Genomic DNA, 18,958 nt, shown 5'->3' with positions numbered 1-18,958 from the left:
AAATAAAAACATTGTAAGTATCGAACGACTTGATTTTAAACTACCAAACAGTATGTAAAATATTCAGTTACCACATTTAAATGCTGCTTAGGCTATATGTTAATGCAGCAGCAATAGTCCAATAATATAATGTATAAATAAAAACGTAACACTGATGAATACTTGTGCTTTTGATGATTTAAGTACTGGTGATATTTCTGCATGATTGCTCAGGTAAACTTTCTAATCCTTTTTACTTTTAATAGAGAATTTTCATTGTGTTGTTATTTTTAGTGAGATAAATGATTTGAATACTTCCTCCATCACGGGGGAGCTGTGTTGTCACCATAATGCCATTCTTCTAAACTTTCATCACACTGCAGCTTTGAGAAACGTCAGAAGTGTTGCATGAGAAACAGTGTGAAATCTCACGATTAACTGCGAGACTTGGAATATCCAAAATTTGTCCGGTCTAAAGAGCGACATCCGATGGGGGGGACCGACTCTCGGAGATGCACGGGTCAAGGTAAAGGGAAAAAAACAAAAAAAATACTAACCCTCTCGCCCTTTGGACAGACACATGCAGCACACCTGACGTGACTGGCAGAAGTTGAGTTCCTCGGTCTCTTTTCAGTCTCGTTTCCACTGGACTGAAAACAGCACTCTGACACCCTCACACACTGATGTTTACCTGACAGGATGCTTTGCATGAGCTGCGCACTTAACGAGCGGAATAACGTGTACACAGACACAGTTTCTAGACGCTCTTTGCACCAAACTGTCCGCGTGCTGACTCGTGTTGTCCTCCTGTTGTGTTGTGGATTGCACCACGATGCCATGATAGGGGCGTAATCTCATGCGCACTTTCTAAAAAACAATATCACGCTCAGTGATGCGCCGGAGGTGAGGCTGATAATGCAGAGGCAGGCTGCAGATGCGGAGGCAGGCGCTTCCCACATCTCTCCAGTTTGACTGACATGCTTGTTATTAGGCGAAGATGCGTTAATCAGGAGCTGTCAGCCTGACACATTCATGAACAGATGGAACAGGTAGCCAAACGTGTAAGATGCCATAAGGAAAATCACTGGAAATCCCAAATTCCCACAGCTTTGCACAGTGAGTAATTAAACACAAAACTATTGTGGTCTCTTCATACTTAAATGGTAGTTTCCCCATGACTTCAGTGTAATATTCAAACAGGGATTTATTGTTTTACAATGATATTTGTAGTGTATCCTAATGACCAAGCCACAGATAGAGTAAGACCATATCACAAACGGTTTCTGATGAACCTCAGTAGGTTGTATTTATGTTAACTGTGAAGTTAAACGTATCATAGGCCATCCATTATGGAGGACAAATCCTTTGAAGTTTTGAAGGAGTTTTTCCATATCTATAAATCAAGGGTCTAGTTACAATTTTTGCTTTTTATGCTATATAAATCAAATTCGACTTGACTTGATTTAGATTTTCCCATAATTAATGGCTGCACCAGGGCCCTTACAAGGATTAAAAAAAAATACTTCAATCCAGTGCAATCCCACCCACTGATGAAATGTTTGAGTAGCCACTAAAGTATCTCTAAATGGTGTTTCAAAGAATCTTCTTGAGGTGAAACTCTAAGGCTTATTTAAAGTAATATTGTTGCCCCAAATAGTGACGATAGTTATTCTATAAACCACCAGAATCATCCTTCAAATCATAATTTAAAGTTTAGTTAGAAGATACATCCTCTCTAGCCTGTTTTAAACCTCAGAAATTCCCCGAAACAATAGAAGACATGACCTCTGTGTCCTCAGTGCTACACAGTAGCTTCAGCTGCACCGCGTTGTTCTGCTGAATATTGCACCTTGCAATTTGGCTTACAAATGGAAAAGAATTAAAATAAACTGAGGTTCTTGCATGATTTATCCATTTTTTTTAGATCAACTTGAGATAAACATTAGATCCTACAGTTTAGCATGTACATTAATCAATAAAGTTTTTATAAATATTACATTAAATGAACTTACAGATTAACTCTACAGCTTTATGGATCTATTTGACCTCTTTTAGCTCATTGTTTTGGATTTACGGATCACACATTAAGTTTCGCTGCTCTCAATAACCATGTTTAGAGCAGCATAAAAGGTCTGATAAACCCATGTGTGCCACTAGTCTAATATGCTACAGCAGTTACAGCTAGTTAGCAGTTAGTTATTTTTTTACTACTGAGTTAGCTGCAACAACTTTACAAAGTGATAATATGTGTCCCTTTGTGATCAAAACATCTTAATGGCCCTTAAATAATGTTGTTTTAAAGGAAGTTTTAAAATGAGAGCTAACTATGTGCATAAGAGTGAGGTGTCAGTAAACAGAAAGTAAAATCGTCTTTATCCGCTTGACAGGAGGCGCACGGTGTGATCTCATCATCTGAAGCAGTTCAAGCACCCCATGATGAGGACATAAACATGATGGAGCAAATATCGCTTAACAGTCTTGTTTCTGCGTGAAGTTGCAGCAACTGAAGCTGACTTTTTAACCAAGGAGAGCTCCTTAACTGGGAGCTTCTCAAATTATTTAAATTGCTTTATGATTTGTTGATAGTGAAGATGTTTCTCTCCTGTTGATTGATTTCTTTGCAGAACAGAGAGTGGGCTGTTAAGTGAGTTGAGTGCAGAAATAGAAAAATGGCTTAAGAACTTAAGAGCAGTGGAAGATAATCCTGCCTTCTCTGTGATGTCATCACCTCAGTGTTAATAGATGTTACATAGGGAGGTGCTTTCAAGGGAGATATCGCTGCACAGGTTTCTATTATGGTAACATCTCCTGAGATGGCATGCATATCTGGTGCCAGCTTCACTTAGCAGGGCAGGGAAGCTCTGAAGGTGCAGCGAAAATGAGTGCACAGTTTGAAAATGCTATAGAGGTGGGTGAGCGAGAGGCAGGGCGTACTACGACTGACTAATTGTGTTTCAAATTGGGTCTTTGAGCACACAATGGGGAATGGGATTGCTCTGAGCTCCCCACTGAAGCACCCAAGGATGAGAAAGTTGTCAAGATTTGTAGGTCAGGCTGCAGGGGTTGTTGTTAGGCAGACTTGCTCACACCTCCAGATGTGACAGCGGTTTGATGCTGGGCTATATTGGATGGCGGGCGTTTGTTTTAAGTTTCGATTGCTTTCGACAACACCATGTTTCCCAGTTTCCTTTTTCAACTTTCATATTGTCATGCTACTGTTTCATAAACTGTCCGTATCCCATATTTTCTTCTTCATTATCCACAGTTAGCTCCTTTTCGTTCCTCTTACAGATATGTTCAGTTCATGTTCTCTGACATGCTGAGTTAAAATCTTAATTGATTTCACAGTGTTAGAGGGAATTGCACGAGTGTATCCTAGTCCCATCTGGAGCTTATCAGAGCCTGACCCGGTTTCGGTGTGCTACGTTAGCGTGTAGCTCCACTGGGACCTGTCCCCTCCTCAAGCTGACAAAGGGAAGGAGGCCACGACTGTCCCATCCTAGCCCAGTGCGACATAGCCAGACTCAGCCTGCGCCTAACATCACCCACCCTGCCTCACACTGCCTGCTCCAACGAACTAAAAGTTGCTTACAGTACAATTTCTCCCTCCTTCCTGATTGTAGGTCACTTGGTCTTCCTTCCTCCATTTTGGAAAGGGCTTCCGGGGATATTTTGCCCTACAAAAAAATAATTATCTTATCTCCCTAATTCCCAATTATTATGCACAGGCTTATTTAAGAAAAAGGATTAGATTTTCTCTCTTTTTTGGTGGCTGCAACATCGAGCAAGGGGTTGAATTTGAATGTGACACAACTCTCTCCACCACTGCAGTGAGGCTTGGGTCCTACACATGGATAAACTGGGGGAGGAGAGAGCACAGTGAGGCTGTCATGTAAGCCGTCTCCTCTGGGGCCACCTCTCAGTGCGTGCTGCTTCCTGCCTTAGGTAGAAACCTCAGTGTTTCTTGCTGCTGAGGCATCAGACTGCTCGCTCTCCTCTCCTCTCCACTCCCTCCTGCTGAGCAGGCAACAGCTCCACTCTCAAAGCACTGAAATGGAGAAGGTAAGCTGCTTGTTTTAGCATTGCATGCTATCTTGATTTGAATTAATTCTTCTTGACTGACACAGCTAGAGATACGAGGTGGTTTTCTTTTTTGCAGCAGTTTTGGAGTTTGCACAGTTGATCCTGTGATTGTTCCCCTTTGGGGCATTTGAGGCCTTTCTGTATAGAGTTGGCATGTTTCCTATGTTTAATATCAAGTATTGTATTGATATTAGGAATACCACTACAATTGTTTTAGGACAAGGAATGGGGTTTTAAAACCCTGGTCCCGAGGCGCCTAAATTGGTAGTAAGGGTCCACAGCAGAGGATGAATTTCCCCACAGGCATTAATAAAGTATTGCTTGGTTGAAAATACCTTTGAATCATTTTACTAGATTTAATGGACAGCTTTCATCCTCTTTTATTTGCTTATATGTGAAAGAAAATCACATGTAAACACAAAGGGCTAAGAAGAGTTCTATCATGTATATTGATAATAAAATAGCCAAAATCCTTATTTTAACAGATTGTATGTCCTTCCTTGTTAACATCTACATACATCACAATGTTTAAATGCTGTTGGTTGGAATATAAAATCAGTGTTTAAATTTTTTTTTTGTTGTCACAAATGATGCTCTAGCACAGGTTTAGTTTCACTCATATTCTTCTGAAAGTCTCTCAGGCATTTGCAAGCATGAGCACAAATAACAACTTGGAAGTGTCATTTAGCCCAAAGTAAAGCGGCAACACAAATGTTTCTGACATATGCCACCTCATCTTTTTATCACATATGCCTGTGTGTGTGTGTGTGAGTATCTTCACTGTATATTTTAAACGTGTGTCTCTTTCAGAGCTGCTCAGAGTGTTCAGAGCCCACACTTGCACAGAGCCTGTGTACACTCTGCAACAAGTGGTTGTGTTACCAGTGCACAGATGTGCATCAGCATCAGAAAGCCCCTACAACTTCCCAGTACATAGACCTGCACCAACAACAGAGGCCCAGTGCCACCCAGTGTCCTGACCTGCACCAGAGAGGTTCCAGCTCCCTGCCTCCGACTGGACAAGGTAAGCAATTTACATATTTAAAGACTTTGTTACTTCCATTTTTCAGGCCAGTTTCACAGATTATTAGTGGGGCTACACAGTCTGCCTCTGTCCTATCACCTGAAATCCTGTTTTGGCTCCTTTTTTCCCCGTCTGGTGCTCTGTTTGTTTGTTAATCATGCCTCAGTAGGAGATACTGCGATGAATAATGCATGACAATGGCGATGGTTGATAATAGTTCCTGGAGATCCCTGTGTTTTAATAACACCTCTCTTTTACAAGTGTCCCAGATTCTGAAGTGCTTGAAAGATTTCATTTTCGCTAATATTAGTGTGTTGCTATTTAAAGATCCTCAAGTATTCCTGGCAGCTTTGTTGCCTGCTGCTTTTATGTCAAATCATAACGAGTATGCTCTAAGCACCTTTATTGTGATGTGGGAGTATTACTGTTTGGCTTGTGTACTTGTGAGAAAAGCCGTGTGACTGTGCTGACAGACAGGATGTGGTCAGTTCGATCGGGTTGATGCACATGGGGTGATGCTCAGCTCTCTACCACAGAGATCTGTGATGATGTGCAGGCAGAAGGGGGGTTGGCTGAGGTGAGCTGGCCAGCAGAGAGCAGTAGGGCTGCGCTCTTTAGCCTTATCCAGCTATTGTTAGATAGATGTTCTGTGGGCCAACAGTTTCTACAGTGACCTATTTAGAAATGTGTGAGAAATACATCAAAGCCGATTGGGCAGCACTGAGATATTGTTCATTTACATCTTTGTCTTTTAATGCACTTTAACACAGTGTCACTGCAACCTCAAGTTGCAACCTATTTCCCACAATCGTATTATTGTTTTCGTTTCAAAGTGCAGAGGTAGGTCATGTCTAATATTGCATCGCAATATAATTCATCACGATTTACTTTTAACCACCCACTGCTCGGCTTGTAGCACTATATAAAAGTTTCATAGACTGGTTAGAAAAGTTACATAAAAACTTACAGTGTGTAAAGTGTATATAGTAAAATGACAGATTTCATTTTCATCTTTACAGAAAATATCCAGGTACAGAATATATAACTGAAAACTTAAAAATATAGTGTCTCCAATAACAAATCCTGAAAAACATTATGCCCAAAATCATTGCAATGATCAAAAATCATCCATTTGTTTCAATTTAGGGAAAACACACCCAAAGACGGGGGAGTTAAAATAAATAGTTCCACATTGTGGAAAATACGCTTATTCTCTTTCTAGCTGAGTGTTAGGTAAGACAATTGACACCACTCTCATGTCTGTATTGTAAACTTGAAGCCAAAGCCAGCTGCCAGTTAGCTTAGCTTAGTTTAGGGGGATTAAATGTAACGCATAAACCTAAAAAAATGCAATCTGCCGGGGTTTTTTTCATTCAAACCACCAGTCAACAGAAGAAAAAACTATTTAACTTTGACTTTGCGCTCAAAATTAAACCCATTTTATGCTATAGGGTCCAGTCTTGTGCTTTTTACTTTTGTAGTCATATATTAGTTTGTTGTGGCTCACTTTAAATCACTATGTTCAGGATGGTTCCTTTGATTACCTATTACTTTTGAAATTTGACTTCACACCATTTCTAATTACTCCAAAAAACAGTTCAACAAGTGCTACATCAACAAGAAACTTAGGCTAGTGTGAGATGCGGCAAGCCTTTCAAGCAGCTACAAGAGAAAAATTCTAACTTTAATCAGATAAAATTATGTTTAATATCTTCTTATAATCTTTAATAAACTTAAAGTAGTTGCTTGCCTGATCATTGGATAACATTCATGTCATTAAAACTCCTAGTTAGTGTTTGTTCTCTCTGCACATACTGATGGCCCTCCACTAGCTGTGGTTGTGAATTGCTTGTCAACTGCTAATGCTCTGTGCTCTCCCTCCTCCCTCCTCCCTCCTCCCTCCGTCTGTCTTTTAGGCCCGGGGTCATATCCTTGTTCCCTCCTCATGTGCCACTCTCACAGACAGGAGCCCTTGGAGCTGTTTTGTGAGTCATGTGACCTTCTGTGCTGTAGCAGCTGTCACCTGTCCTCCCACAAAAACCACAGGTCAGTCCTCAGATACACAGCACAAGGACACTGCAGAGAAGGGCTAACCGCAGGTTAAAAACTTCCCCTGAGCAACAACTCTCTTTAACTGCCTTGTCACTTTTATCATGTGTATCTGCATATACTATCCTTGGCCCGCTGAATACCTATTAAGTATTCATATGCTTTTGTTTGCTGTGATGTTTCAGTACAGTAGCTGCCTCTAAGGTCACCTGCATAATGCCTTGTCCCCAGGGGAAACAAATTTGGTGTTCTCCCTGTGCCCGAAGAATAAATTAGTGAACTTTCTGTTGGTGCTGTGATCTCTCATGTATTTAGGGTGGTGCAGATTACAAAGGCCCTACAGGATCAGCAGTGGCTGTTTGAGAGCCTGATGGTGCAGGTGGAAGAGAGGAGGTCTGCAGTGGAGAACAATGCTAAACAGATAGAGGAAAGGTTGGTTTTATACTCCTACAGATCATAATCAGTCCAAAGTCTAAGCAACTTGTGCCACAAATGGTCAATAATTTAACAGCATGAAATATAGAAAGCTAATGCATAAATTGATGTCTGAAATGCTTCTTTCTTCTTTTGCATTTCTTCTTCTGTCTTCATAGACTTCATGGAGTAAAGATTGCACACAGGAAGGCAGAGAACCAGATTAAAATGGCAAAGATGATTATGATGAACGAGCTTAACAAACGAGCCAACCTATTAATAGAGCAACTGGAGGTAATTACTTTCTCTCTTTTTCTCTCCTTATCGTTCAGCCAGCCACAAATCTACATGCAAAGAATCAGTATCTGTCGTGATGTAATCAGTTCTGAAAGCAAGCAAACGAGAACCTATAATAATCTGTCAAAGCTGCTTAAGAAAACATCTTAGGGACTACACCTGTCAAAAAAAAGAAGCGTCATTGATTTAGCCCACAGTCCAGCCATGACTTTCTGTGTACCAGTAATTACATGTAACTGTACGCATTTTTATGGGTTTCTGTACAGAAAATCTCAGAGGACTTCCAGCAGCGTCTGGAGGACCAGCTGCAGGGGGCAATCGAGATATGTGGCCAGCTGGACCATGTTCAGAAGTTCATCGCCTGGGCTACGACCCACCACTGCAGAGGCCCGGTACTCTTCAGCAGGGCTCTGGTACGCTGACAGGACGGTCAACAGATGTCCACCGTCCTATTGTAACACACATAGTCCAATGAGGAAGTAGTAATTTGTCTGTGAGAAAGTTGAACAACACATTTGACCACTCTTTTTAATTTGAAGTCTTCCTCTTTATATTTATATCCACCGAAACTATATACGTAAAGTTTACTAGCCACAGAAACATGCAACGTTTTGATACCTGAAACTTTATGGAAGTACTAAATCATCTGCATAGTCATTTAACCTAAAATTATGTTCACCAGTGACGTTTAGTACTTTAAAGCACAGTGCGGGATATTTGTGTTATTGGCAGCTTGGGATTTTTTGTTTTGCACGTACCTTTACCTTTTTTAGTTTTTCGTATATTGAATATGTATTTTTCTTTCAGATTTCACTCCAAATGCAGCAACTGATTGAGCCGTTGATCCACCTGGACTCTTGGAGTCCTGTTAAGATCAAATTCAACTGGGATGCCAGTTACTGGACGAAGCAGGTTTCCTCTTTAGGTAAAATAAATTTTAGCAAGGTGGTTATATTATAGTATTGCATCATTAAATTAATTTATTCAAAAATGATTTCTTTTGCATGACAGGATTCAGTGAATTTGCTAAAGGTTTTTGAAATGGGATTTAAGCATAATAGTTAATGCTAGTGAATTTGTTGTTCTTGATATACCACTATGTTAATTATTAATACTATTATTATTTGCATGCATATGACAGATTGTGTTGAACAGAGCTCTCAATGTGACTTGGTTGCTCTGCAGGCCAGCTGACTGTTGAAGGAGGAAACTGCACTTATCCTCAGGGCTTGGCCTGCTCCAGTATTCTCAGGCCTCAGCCCATCACCTGCTTGGCTCTGCCCTCTGTGTGTCACAGAGGACGAGAACCGGGCTGTGGGTACCAGGCCTGCTGTGAGCCCCAGATGTGTTGCCTGCATGGCATCCCCTCTCAGCCCGATCTGTCCAGTGTAGACAAAAGCCAGCTGGAAGCCACATTTTATAACACCAGCTGTGTTCAGCCTGGCCTTATTTCTGCCTCCTTGCACCAGAGCCAGCAGCTCCAGAGGTGCTGGGACCCAGACAGCTTGTCGCAATGTCCTCCCACTTCATCACCTGTCCCAATCATGGGACCCATCCAGCTCAACTGCAGTCGAGGATCTACATCCCAGCCACAAGCTACTGCATCTCAGCCCCAGTCTCAAACAAAATCTTATCTCTATCACCAACATCAGAGAGACGCTCTTCCAGACAGCCAGGATCAGCCAAGCGCAGACCGTAGCAGGCCAGGCCAGTGTCAGGGGAAGCTGTCGACCAGCACCGCTCTGCTTCAGGGTCTCAGCCGCACAGCTGTGGCCAGAGATGTGATGACTGAAGAGAACTGGGAGGAGAGATGCAGACTGGAGGCGACTCGTAGACAAACAGCGGGGACTGAAATTAGAGATCTTTTGGATGAGGAGCTGCAGCAGGACAAGAGGGAGCAGAGTCCGGTCCAAAAGCAGCAGCAGCAGCTCCGTGTTCCTCCAGCAGCAGAGCTGAGAAAAGAACAGCAGAGAAACAGACCTGCACTGACGCTCAGAGACCACAGAGATGGCAGGGTGAGAGCATTAGGGAAGCAAGGATCTCTCTAATTTTATAGCTTTGTGAACTTAGCTGGTAATTAAATAATTATAATCAATAACCAGAGTTATTTCAATTTCAGAGTTTTCAATTCAAAATACATTTGGCTCACTTGACCATAAATCAACTTTTATGTATTATGTGCAAAAATGAAATAAAAAATAACCATTAGCAAGTAAGTATCAGCATTATGCATAAGCAGTTAGCTGTAATAACTAGGGGAGTTGATCCTAATTTCACATACAATGAATTGACTCACTTTAAGCATCAATTGAATTATAATTAGGCTTAACCTAATTTATAGCATCTTAAGATAAACCGTATGAGCAAATCTATCTGAAAGTTTCACACATTACACTTGACACAAGGAAACTGAAGGATGTATTATTGATTACATACAAATTATTTAAAAAATAAGGGATAACTTTGCATGAAAATACATCCTGTAAAACATTTTACATATCTGCCAACAGTGACAGTGCTGATAGCAATTAATTTGTGATTAGCCAAACTGTTTTTTTGGTGTGAATCAGTTTCAAGGTGAAGGTTGTAGTAAAGCGACATAGTTGTGAACATTGTTTGAAAATTGTGCATATTTGTTTCAGCTACTGTGAGATCAAAGCATGCGGTGCGGTGGCATATTGTGCACCTCAGTTTTTGGTTTGTCACCTCACACGTGGTTCTACAAAGTTTCTATGGCCTTAAACTAATTTAAACCCTACTCACAACTCATGACATTCTCAACCACACAGCGCTGTTTATACACACCTCTCAAAAACCACAGAGTATTAGTCAGAGTCAGCCCTATTTCCTATAAAACACAGGTGTTCAAACAGACAAACACAAAGAACAAAAGACAGAGGCAAACAAACCCTAAATGTTTTACATATGGTAAGTGGTAATTGTATATTTTAGAAATATTGAAGTTTAAGGGATTGTTGCATTCGAGGCAGTACCCAGTTTTAATTAATGTCTATAAATGACTGAAACTAAAGCCGCACTTTTTTTTAATGCCAGAATGATCACTTCCCACAGTTGACAGCTAGCCTGAAAACAGATGGTGCAACAGAACAGCGCTCCTGCTTTTATGAAGAAAGGATGACGGGAAAACAAAGAGCTACTCTGACAATTAAAGCTGAGCTGTTCAAAGCAATGCATCTGAAAAAAAACAGGAGAGCACTGTTCATCATAATCACACTTGATGCCAGAGGTTTGAGCAGCCACATAATCACCTCTCAAAAAATTCTCAGGGCGCACACAGGGTAAAGTACAAACACAAAGATGTATTATATTTACATTTTCAAGTCACGGCATCTGAAAACGACATAAAACCACTTGGGCGCAGTCATTTATGTACTTAACCTGTCATTAATGAGTCACTAAGGGAATAGAGGGAGCTGCCAGTTTGATTTCAGTTCTGGTTTGCACTCTGAGATAAATTCCTACACCCCTCCCCCTTCTGGAGAGGATTATAGTCTATTTTCTTCTACAGTCTGAATCCTGCATACCTTTCCAAGGGGCATGGATCAGGTAAGTGTTTTAATCGCATGAAACTTAGGAGCACGTGCTCGGCGGCAGCCTGGCCTGAATATGTATTATGGTGTACTAAAAAAAAGAGGAAAGAGGGACATGTCTTAAAAAAATGTGCCGTTAAATGATTCGTCAGTCCTCCTTCGCACATTAGTGAAGCTGTGAAGACACAGCTGAGGTGTTTAAAGTAGCTTTTCGTGACACTAGTTCAGTTATAGATATAAGAGAAGAAGGAGAGAGTGGTAGTAAGTAATTTGCTATTCTGGTTTAATCAAAGGGCCACACTGCACTCCTGATAGTGAATTTACATATGATAATTGGTGCTGAAACCAAACCTTTCATTGCCTGTATGATAACAGTAATATATGCAGCTGTGTCCCAGAATAGGCTCTAAATTATGTTTTTGTTCATATAGTGTGTGCCTCTAGGTGTGTGTGCTTGTGTGACACTGAAGGTTATTCCCACATCCCGCTCCTTTTCTCTTCTTTCTGTTGTTAATGGCGCAAACAGGTGTGTCTGTGCATGTGATGCAGCTCGAAACCCTGCTCAGTTTTGTATGCTTGTGTTTCTGACAGAGATCCACATCCCTGGAGGTGTCTTTGACAGCCCACGAGTGTGCATCTGATGTGCAGAGCAGCAGGCCCAGCCCCAGTTCAGTGTGCACAAGGAGGACGAGACGCTCCCAGAGCATCCCGGCAGAACTGGCAGCACCATCCGCCAGCCCTTACACTGAAAGGCCCACAGGATGCACTCCCGGCCTAGAGACAGGAGCGGCGAATAAGGTAATCCTGCATCAGAATGCGAACACACATGGGTTTTGAGAAAACAACCTCACCACCAAGATTCATTTAGTAACTGTTCTTGTCCTTTCATCACATAATCTTTATCAGCAGATGGAGTTGCTTTCTTGTCATGGACATGCACTTTAAGGACTTCTCATCCATGTGAAAGGATAACTGTGCCGCTTTTACACGTCAAAGTCTGTTTACAGGTCTTGGGGAATGCTACTGCATATGTGATTAAAAGTTGTATTAAGCTTTTGTGGCTCTAGTGGGAGCTGTGTGAAATCTGATAAATTTGTATCAATATTATAATATATGTAGGCGCCAGGCTTTGACAAAGATGAAGCATGCACAGAACTTTTGTAAAAATAAGAGAGTCGGACAATGTGATGTGCAATGCTAAATCAGTGCAGTACTTGTTTAAAAAATCCTATAAATCCTTTGCAAGTCATAGTTTGGACAAATAAATGTGTCATGATCAAGTTACATGTAGTAAAAGGGCTGTTTTTCCTCAGGTTTTACAGAATGTTTGTTGTGTTCTCAGTATGCCAGTATGGATCCCAGACAGAGGAGAGCTTCAGATGGGGTGCTTTGTACTGTCAAAGAAACTTTGTCTGACGCTGTCCCCACCAGAGGCCACCGGTCTCCTCTACTGTCCTATAAGACAGAGCCAGGTGCTGGAAAACAATACTCATGATCATGTGATTATTTCTTATATCCCCAAATCAACTAAATATAAAGTTTATCAGTACATGCTCATAATCTTTCTCTTTTTTAGATCATTCTTTCACTTATGTAAATGAAGAGACTGATTATGAGGCCAAGGAGAAATGTAGGGTGTCTAGAACTGACAACAACAGGTATGTAATAGCTGTCAAGTAAAACATCTGTCCATAAACAAATTGTGAAAATAAGTTTTTATCATTCATTCTCTACTTGCTTCTAAAGTGACAGGGATGTTCAGAAGGACTTAGGAAGCTCCAAGGTTCCAGTGGTTTGCTTAGAGCGTCTCAAAATACTTGTGTCTCAACTCCCCCCACATGGACGACGTCAGAGTGACCCTTTACCTGCCAGCGGGGCAGAAAAGAGCCAAACTGTCCTTCAGCAGAGACCCTGGCACAATGCAACACCCGAAGTACTTCTCATTTCTTTGCATTCAGAAAAGGAAAGCTGATCCTATAAAAACACCAGAGCAGTCACCTTACATAACATTTTCATTCTTTTTTTATTTATGATAGCTTTATTGAAATGGTCAGAACCTTTGTTTTTATGACACATAATAATAAGTCTGATATAATAATCAATAGCTTATATTACTTATTACTATTTAATACCTATATATTTTCACAGCAGTAGAAACATAACCGGATATAAATATTGAAGTATCTTTAAAAAAAAAAAAAACCTTGTCATGTGTAAGGTTGAGTTTTGAACCTCAAGACTTTTTGAATACCAACTGAAGTGTGTCTGTAGCAAATATTAAAAACTGTCAAGTTCTTGTTTATGCACTTACTTATTTACATAATTTCTTTTTTTACAGTATTTCATTAGTGTCTTGTCTGGCTTCTTGTGTTTAGACGAAATGTATAATTTGAGAACTTTGGCTTAAGTAATGTATCAAAAAGTAGTGTTTTGCTACACAGTAATGCTGTATTGGGTCTAGGGGAGCAGATTAGAGCATGTACAAAATACAAAATGCGTAATTTAGGGTTTCACACCTTATGCATGATCTACATATTGTCATTTGTTTGATGTGGTGTATAATGTGTAAAGTGTGCCTTAAAAGTTTAAGACATCTTCTCTTCTCTTCTTTTCTATGTCGTAAACATAGGGGATAGCTGGAGGCACGGAGACCACAAGGGCCAACCGCTCTCTCACGGCGTCACCATATGCAGAGAGCCAGAACTGTAATCAGTCTGCCACACACTCGACCACCCGTGAGTTTGACAGCCGAGGGACAATCAGCTCTCGTAAAGCATCCACGCTGCCACCCACTGACTCACCTAATTATGTGCCACAGAGCTACTCCGCACTGGAGCTGGACTCTGACTCCGATCCAAGATCAGTCTCAGAAGGCGCAGTGGTTTCTTGGGCTGATCCAGACCCACAGCTAGACTCAGATGCATCACCAGATTCAGACCCAAACGCAGAGTCTTCATCTGAGGCTGAACTCGATTGTCTGGCTGTGGAGAAATCCCTGGTTGCAGGAGAGATGGTGCTCTGCGGTGAAACTGATATTGCTGGGGATTCAGAGCCAAGTCTTGAATATGAGGCAGACCCAGAATCAGATGCAGGAGCAGGATCAGAGGACGGCCAAGGGCTGGACGCTGATGTGGAATCAGGCGATGCTGAAACAGAGTCAGATGTCCAGCCTGACTATAATGATCCCAGGTTTCAGGCAGAGAACTACTCTGACATTGTATTTGATCAGCCTCCACACTCTCAGGGCTCTGTGGAGTCTGAGTTTGACGTCGAATCTGAACCTGAACTGGCTACTGACGACCCGCAACCGCTTCGCTCTGACCTGGAAGATGACGCCCACATTGTTCCTGGTCAGAGGCCTCTTCTGATTGCAAACCCTGTCGCTCAAATAGGCACCCGGGAAGTCCAGCCTGGCGAGGACAAAGCAGAGTTGGAGAGCGAGGACTTCTGTGCTGTGTGTCTCATTGGAGGGGACCTGCTGTGCTGTGACCGCTGTCCAAAGGTTTTTCATCTGTCTTGCCATATCCCATCACTGCTAAGCTTCCCCTCGTAAGTTTTCTAATACTGTTGCACGTTCAACATTATCCTCTCGCCTCCAATCGAACTGTTTATTTGGAGCTGTTGACCTGATGCTTTTCCTTGTCCTGTTCAGAGGCGACTGGGTATGTAGCCTGTGCAGAGATGTTGAGCAGCCAGAGGTTGAGTACGACTGTGAGAATGAGAGAACATCTGGAGAACACACATCTGCACACGGACTGCCTGCATGTGACCAGAGAGTAAGTCATTTCATTAGCTGCATTGGTTTCCTGTGACCGTGTTCCTTTTCCTGCATTTCTAACAACTGTCTTTCATGTTTGGTCGACTCTTTGTAGAAATGTGAGCGGCTGACTCTTCTGATCCTCAGTAACATCCTGAGTGCTCCATTTCACGAGCCTGTCAGTCCACTTGTGAGTTATCACCTTTTTCTCACAGTATAGTAAAGGACAACTTATTTTCACAATCTAGTTTTCTTGATACTTCCGGGAACACAGTAGCGTCATGAAGACTTTTCCTCATGTTTTGGCGCACATAAACACACTTTGATTGCTGGGTTTGGGGGGTTTAAAGGTATGTGGAGTTAATAAGTGTATTCTTGAGACCTGATAAATATGCTGAATGCATTTCCTTCCAACTTTGCAAAGCTGATTTTTTAAAATATTTCATTGTTAATATCAATGTTGCCATTAGCTTGCGGTCTTTTTCTTCTTCTCTGCCTCTGCAGTACAGCATTTCTTGGTGCATTAACACATCCAACGCACGTGCGTCCTCGTGAGCATGTATGAGTAATAATAATAATAATAATGCACGATAGTCGGTGCTAGTGGTCCAATACTCCACAGGGTACCTTTAATATTCATACCTTAGGTTACCCTTTCTTGAGTCCTATGCAGCTGTAGTTATTAAGTTTAGACACTATCAAGACTCTACAGTTTGTATGTGCATATCTGACTCATTATTGTCTGAGCATGTTTTATCCTAAGGAGAAAATAGGAATGCCTGATTTAGATTAAGATTCTGTTGTTCAGCAAGTACCCTACACATAGGTGGTTTGTCACAGTGATGCATTTTGACTGCAGAAAGAGTTATAACGTAATTACAGTGGAACTAAAGTGGCTGAGTGGGTTTAATCTAAAATGGTCTCAAATATCACTCCTTTTCATGCAGGCTCGTCATTACTACCAGATCATTAAGAGGCCTATGGACCTGTCTGTGATAAGGGCCAAACTCAACAAGAGGAATCCCAGACATTATAACTCACTGGACCAGTTTGTTGCTGATGTCTATCTCATGTTTCACAACTGTGCAAAGTTCAATTATGTAAGTTAAAAACGGACATCGTGTATGTGTGTAACCAGTGCACAATTTGTCTCATAATGAAAAAAAACAGTTAATCCCTGTTTAAATTATAAATATAATCCTCACCAGTCAGTGCTTCACTAGCTCTGATCTGAGTGTAATAGCTCTTTCTCTCTCTGACCACAGCCTGACTCTGAGGTGGCCCAAGCAGGCAGCAGCCTCGAGGCATTCTTCACCTCCAAGCTGAAAGAAGTTTTTCCAGACACAGTCTTCCCCGCGGCTGAGGCGGACTCTGACAGCGATGAGTACGATGAGGCCTACAGGACCGCTGAGAATGGTTTCCCCTGGCCAGAGAGGAGGGAGCAGTGCCACAGGAAGAGGAAGAGGAGACACTCTCTAAAGTCAAGGAAACAGCACTTCTAATCAGAGGTGAATGGAGTGCAACCATGGACACAACTATGCTGTATTTCTGTGTCATTTTTATTTTTTTTAAGTGGCAGCCTGTGGGGCTGTAACGACATTTCCATTCTGTAATCTGAAAGTACCCCTAATTTGCGGTTTGCAATAATATTACAGTGCTGCCATCCGATGGCAGCGGAACATATTGAAAAAAATATTTCAAATATCTGAAATGAAGAAGCTGTTATTATCTCTGCAGAGAGAGGAGCAGAGAGTGTAAAAACTATATGCTACACATTTGGATATATCTGTATCTCTTTGGAGAAATCCAGCAGTTGTTGGTTTACTTCTGTAGCCAAGTTATGATAGTGAGGTGATGCTGTAATTGTTGTCATATTATACTTTGCCCATTGATGAATTGATTAGTTACTGGATTTACATTCAGACTTCCTATGATCACTTATCTGATGTTAATGGATGCTGCAGTTGGATGTTTATTAATCTCACTTTGCATCTTTATTAAGTGGATTTTTTAGGTGAACATAGCTCTGATTATACACAGCACTTTGAAACTTTGATATTGGCAAATACTGTATTTACCATCCCCGTGACCCTGTATGCAGGATAAGCGGTTGACGATGGATGGATGGATGGATGGATGTATTTACCATATTCGTAAACATATGTATACATGTGTAATTGTACAGAACTTTATTTTACTATATTTGTCCTTTCAGTTACTAAATGATTGCAGGCAATTGTCATAGGTTTGATTATTGATATAATTGTGTGTCTCAGTAGCTTTAAAAAAAAACAGCAGCAGTGAATCTTAGCAGTCTCTTGCCTTTGTCTTTTTGACCAGAGTGATACAGAATGTGAGGGCACTATTAAACAGTGTTAGAGCTCAACAGGGCAGATGTATTTTCATGTTTGTTAGAGGACTTAATATCCAGACGAAATGATACATTTTTATTTTACATTTAACCAGAAATTAAGTTTGTGTATATGTTACGTAGCCTTTCTGTTCCACCAGTGTTTCAGCAAACTGTTGTACTCTTCTGTTTTCCAAATATCTTGGGCTTATTAAGAGTGTAAGGTATTGATATCATTCAGTAATGGTGATTATAAAAATGTCCTTGCTATTGGTAGAGCTGCTCTATGGAGAGGGAATATGTCATTTTATGATAGCCGCTGTTGTAGAGCATTTCCTGTTTTTAAACATTCTTTACTTGCTTCCTGCAGCTTAAAATAGATTTTACTTGACATTTAGAGTAATTTTCTGCACAAATTATTGTCTGTGCACTCCTTGATCATTGTCAAGGGTAGTGAATATACAGTAAATGTAATGTTACTTCCTTTCAAATCAATCGATGTAATAATATTTCCTATTGTATGAGGGAAGACTGATAAAGTAGAGTTACCGTCACTGTTGTCACTTTTCTTTCTTTCTTTTTTTACTCTTAAGTCAACGATAAATGCACATAAATTGCTATCAATAAAATGCATACAAAAGAAAATATGTTTCTTATTTGCCATCTGCCATTATTAATTGTTATATGTTACAGGAAACAGACAAATTTACATAATTAATCAGCATTTACAGCACCATAGTGTACTGTAAATGTTTATCTACTGTATGCAGCCAGCACTCACTATTTACAGTCGCAAGAAAAAGTATGTGAACCCTATAGAATTACCTGGATTTCTGCATAAACTGGTCGTAAAATGTGATCTGATTTTCATCTAAGTCACAATAGAAGAACATAGTCTGCTTAAACTAACTCCACACAAACAATTATATCTTTCCATGTTTTTATTGAACACACCGTGGTTACAGTCACAGTGCAGGGTGGAAAAAGTATGTGAAACCTTGGATTTAATAACTGGTTGACTCCTTGGCAGCAAAAACCTCAACCAAATGTTTCTGTGGTTGCAGATCAGACCTGAACAACGGTCAAGAGGAATTTTGTACCATTCCTCTTTACAAATCTGTTTCAATTCAGCAATATTCTTGGGATGTGTGGTGTGAATCGCTCTCTTGAGGTCATGTTACAACATCTCAGGCGCGTTGAGGTCAGGAGTCTGACTGGGCCACTCCAGAAGGTGTATTTTCTTCTGCTTTGGATCGTTGTCCTGTTGCATCACCCAGCTCCTGTTGAACTTCAACTGGCGGACAGATGGGCTGACATTCTCCTGCAAAATGTTTTGATAAACTTTGGAATACATTTTTACGTTGATGATAGCAACCCTTCCAGGCCCTGAGGCAGCAATGCAGCCCCAAATGTCACCTCCGCCATACCTCAAAATTGGGATGAGGTTTTGATGT

At 41.0% G+C, this 18,958-nt stretch overlaps 1 protein-coding gene across 1 annotated transcript; it reads left to right on the top strand.

Moving 5' to 3' along the window:
- The first annotated feature begins 458 nt into the window (after positions 1 to 458).
- Positions 459 to 18,149, top strand: trim66 (tripartite motif containing 66). Its single transcript, XM_046033525.1, has 18 exons — positions 459 to 505; positions 3,811 to 4,041; positions 4,873 to 5,086; positions 7,003 to 7,132; positions 7,451 to 7,567; positions 7,729 to 7,843; positions 8,113 to 8,259; positions 8,654 to 8,771; positions 9,032 to 9,861; positions 11,989 to 12,195; positions 12,740 to 12,869; positions 12,974 to 13,055; positions 13,144 to 13,330; positions 14,027 to 14,946; positions 15,050 to 15,173; positions 15,270 to 15,344; positions 16,102 to 16,254; positions 16,420 to 18,149. The coding sequence occupies exons 2-18, from the start codon at positions 4,033 to 4,035 to the stop codon at positions 16,654 to 16,656; spliced, it is 3,795 nt and encodes a 1,264-aa protein (XP_045889481.1). The 5' UTR covers positions 459 to 505; positions 3,811 to 4,032; the 3' UTR covers positions 16,657 to 18,149.
- Positions 18,150 to 18,958: the final 809 nt, after the last annotated feature.

Source organism: Micropterus dolomieu, linkage group LG20, assembly GCF_021292245.1.
Source record: "Micropterus dolomieu isolate WLL.071019.BEF.003 ecotype Adirondacks linkage group LG20, ASM2129224v1, whole genome shotgun sequence".
NCBI classification, from domain to species: domain Eukaryota; kingdom Metazoa; phylum Chordata; class Actinopteri; order Centrarchiformes; family Centrarchidae; genus Micropterus; species Micropterus dolomieu.
The sequence above is the reverse complement of the archived record's forward strand: the minus strand, read 5'-3'. Positions and strand labels throughout refer to the sequence as shown.

What these genes read in the sequence shown, in the direction of transcription:
- trim66 (XM_046033525.1), top strand. An exon ending in GAGACCACAGAGATGGCAGG is followed by an intron (nt 9,862 to 11,988) that starts GTGAGAGCATTA and finishes TGTTTCTGACAG; the next exon opens with AGATCCACATCCCTGGAGGT. An exon ending in TCACTGCTAAGCTTCCCCTC is followed by an intron (nt 14,947 to 15,049) that starts GTAAGTTTTCTA and finishes TGTCCTGTTCAG; the next exon opens with AGGCGACTGGGTATGTAGCC.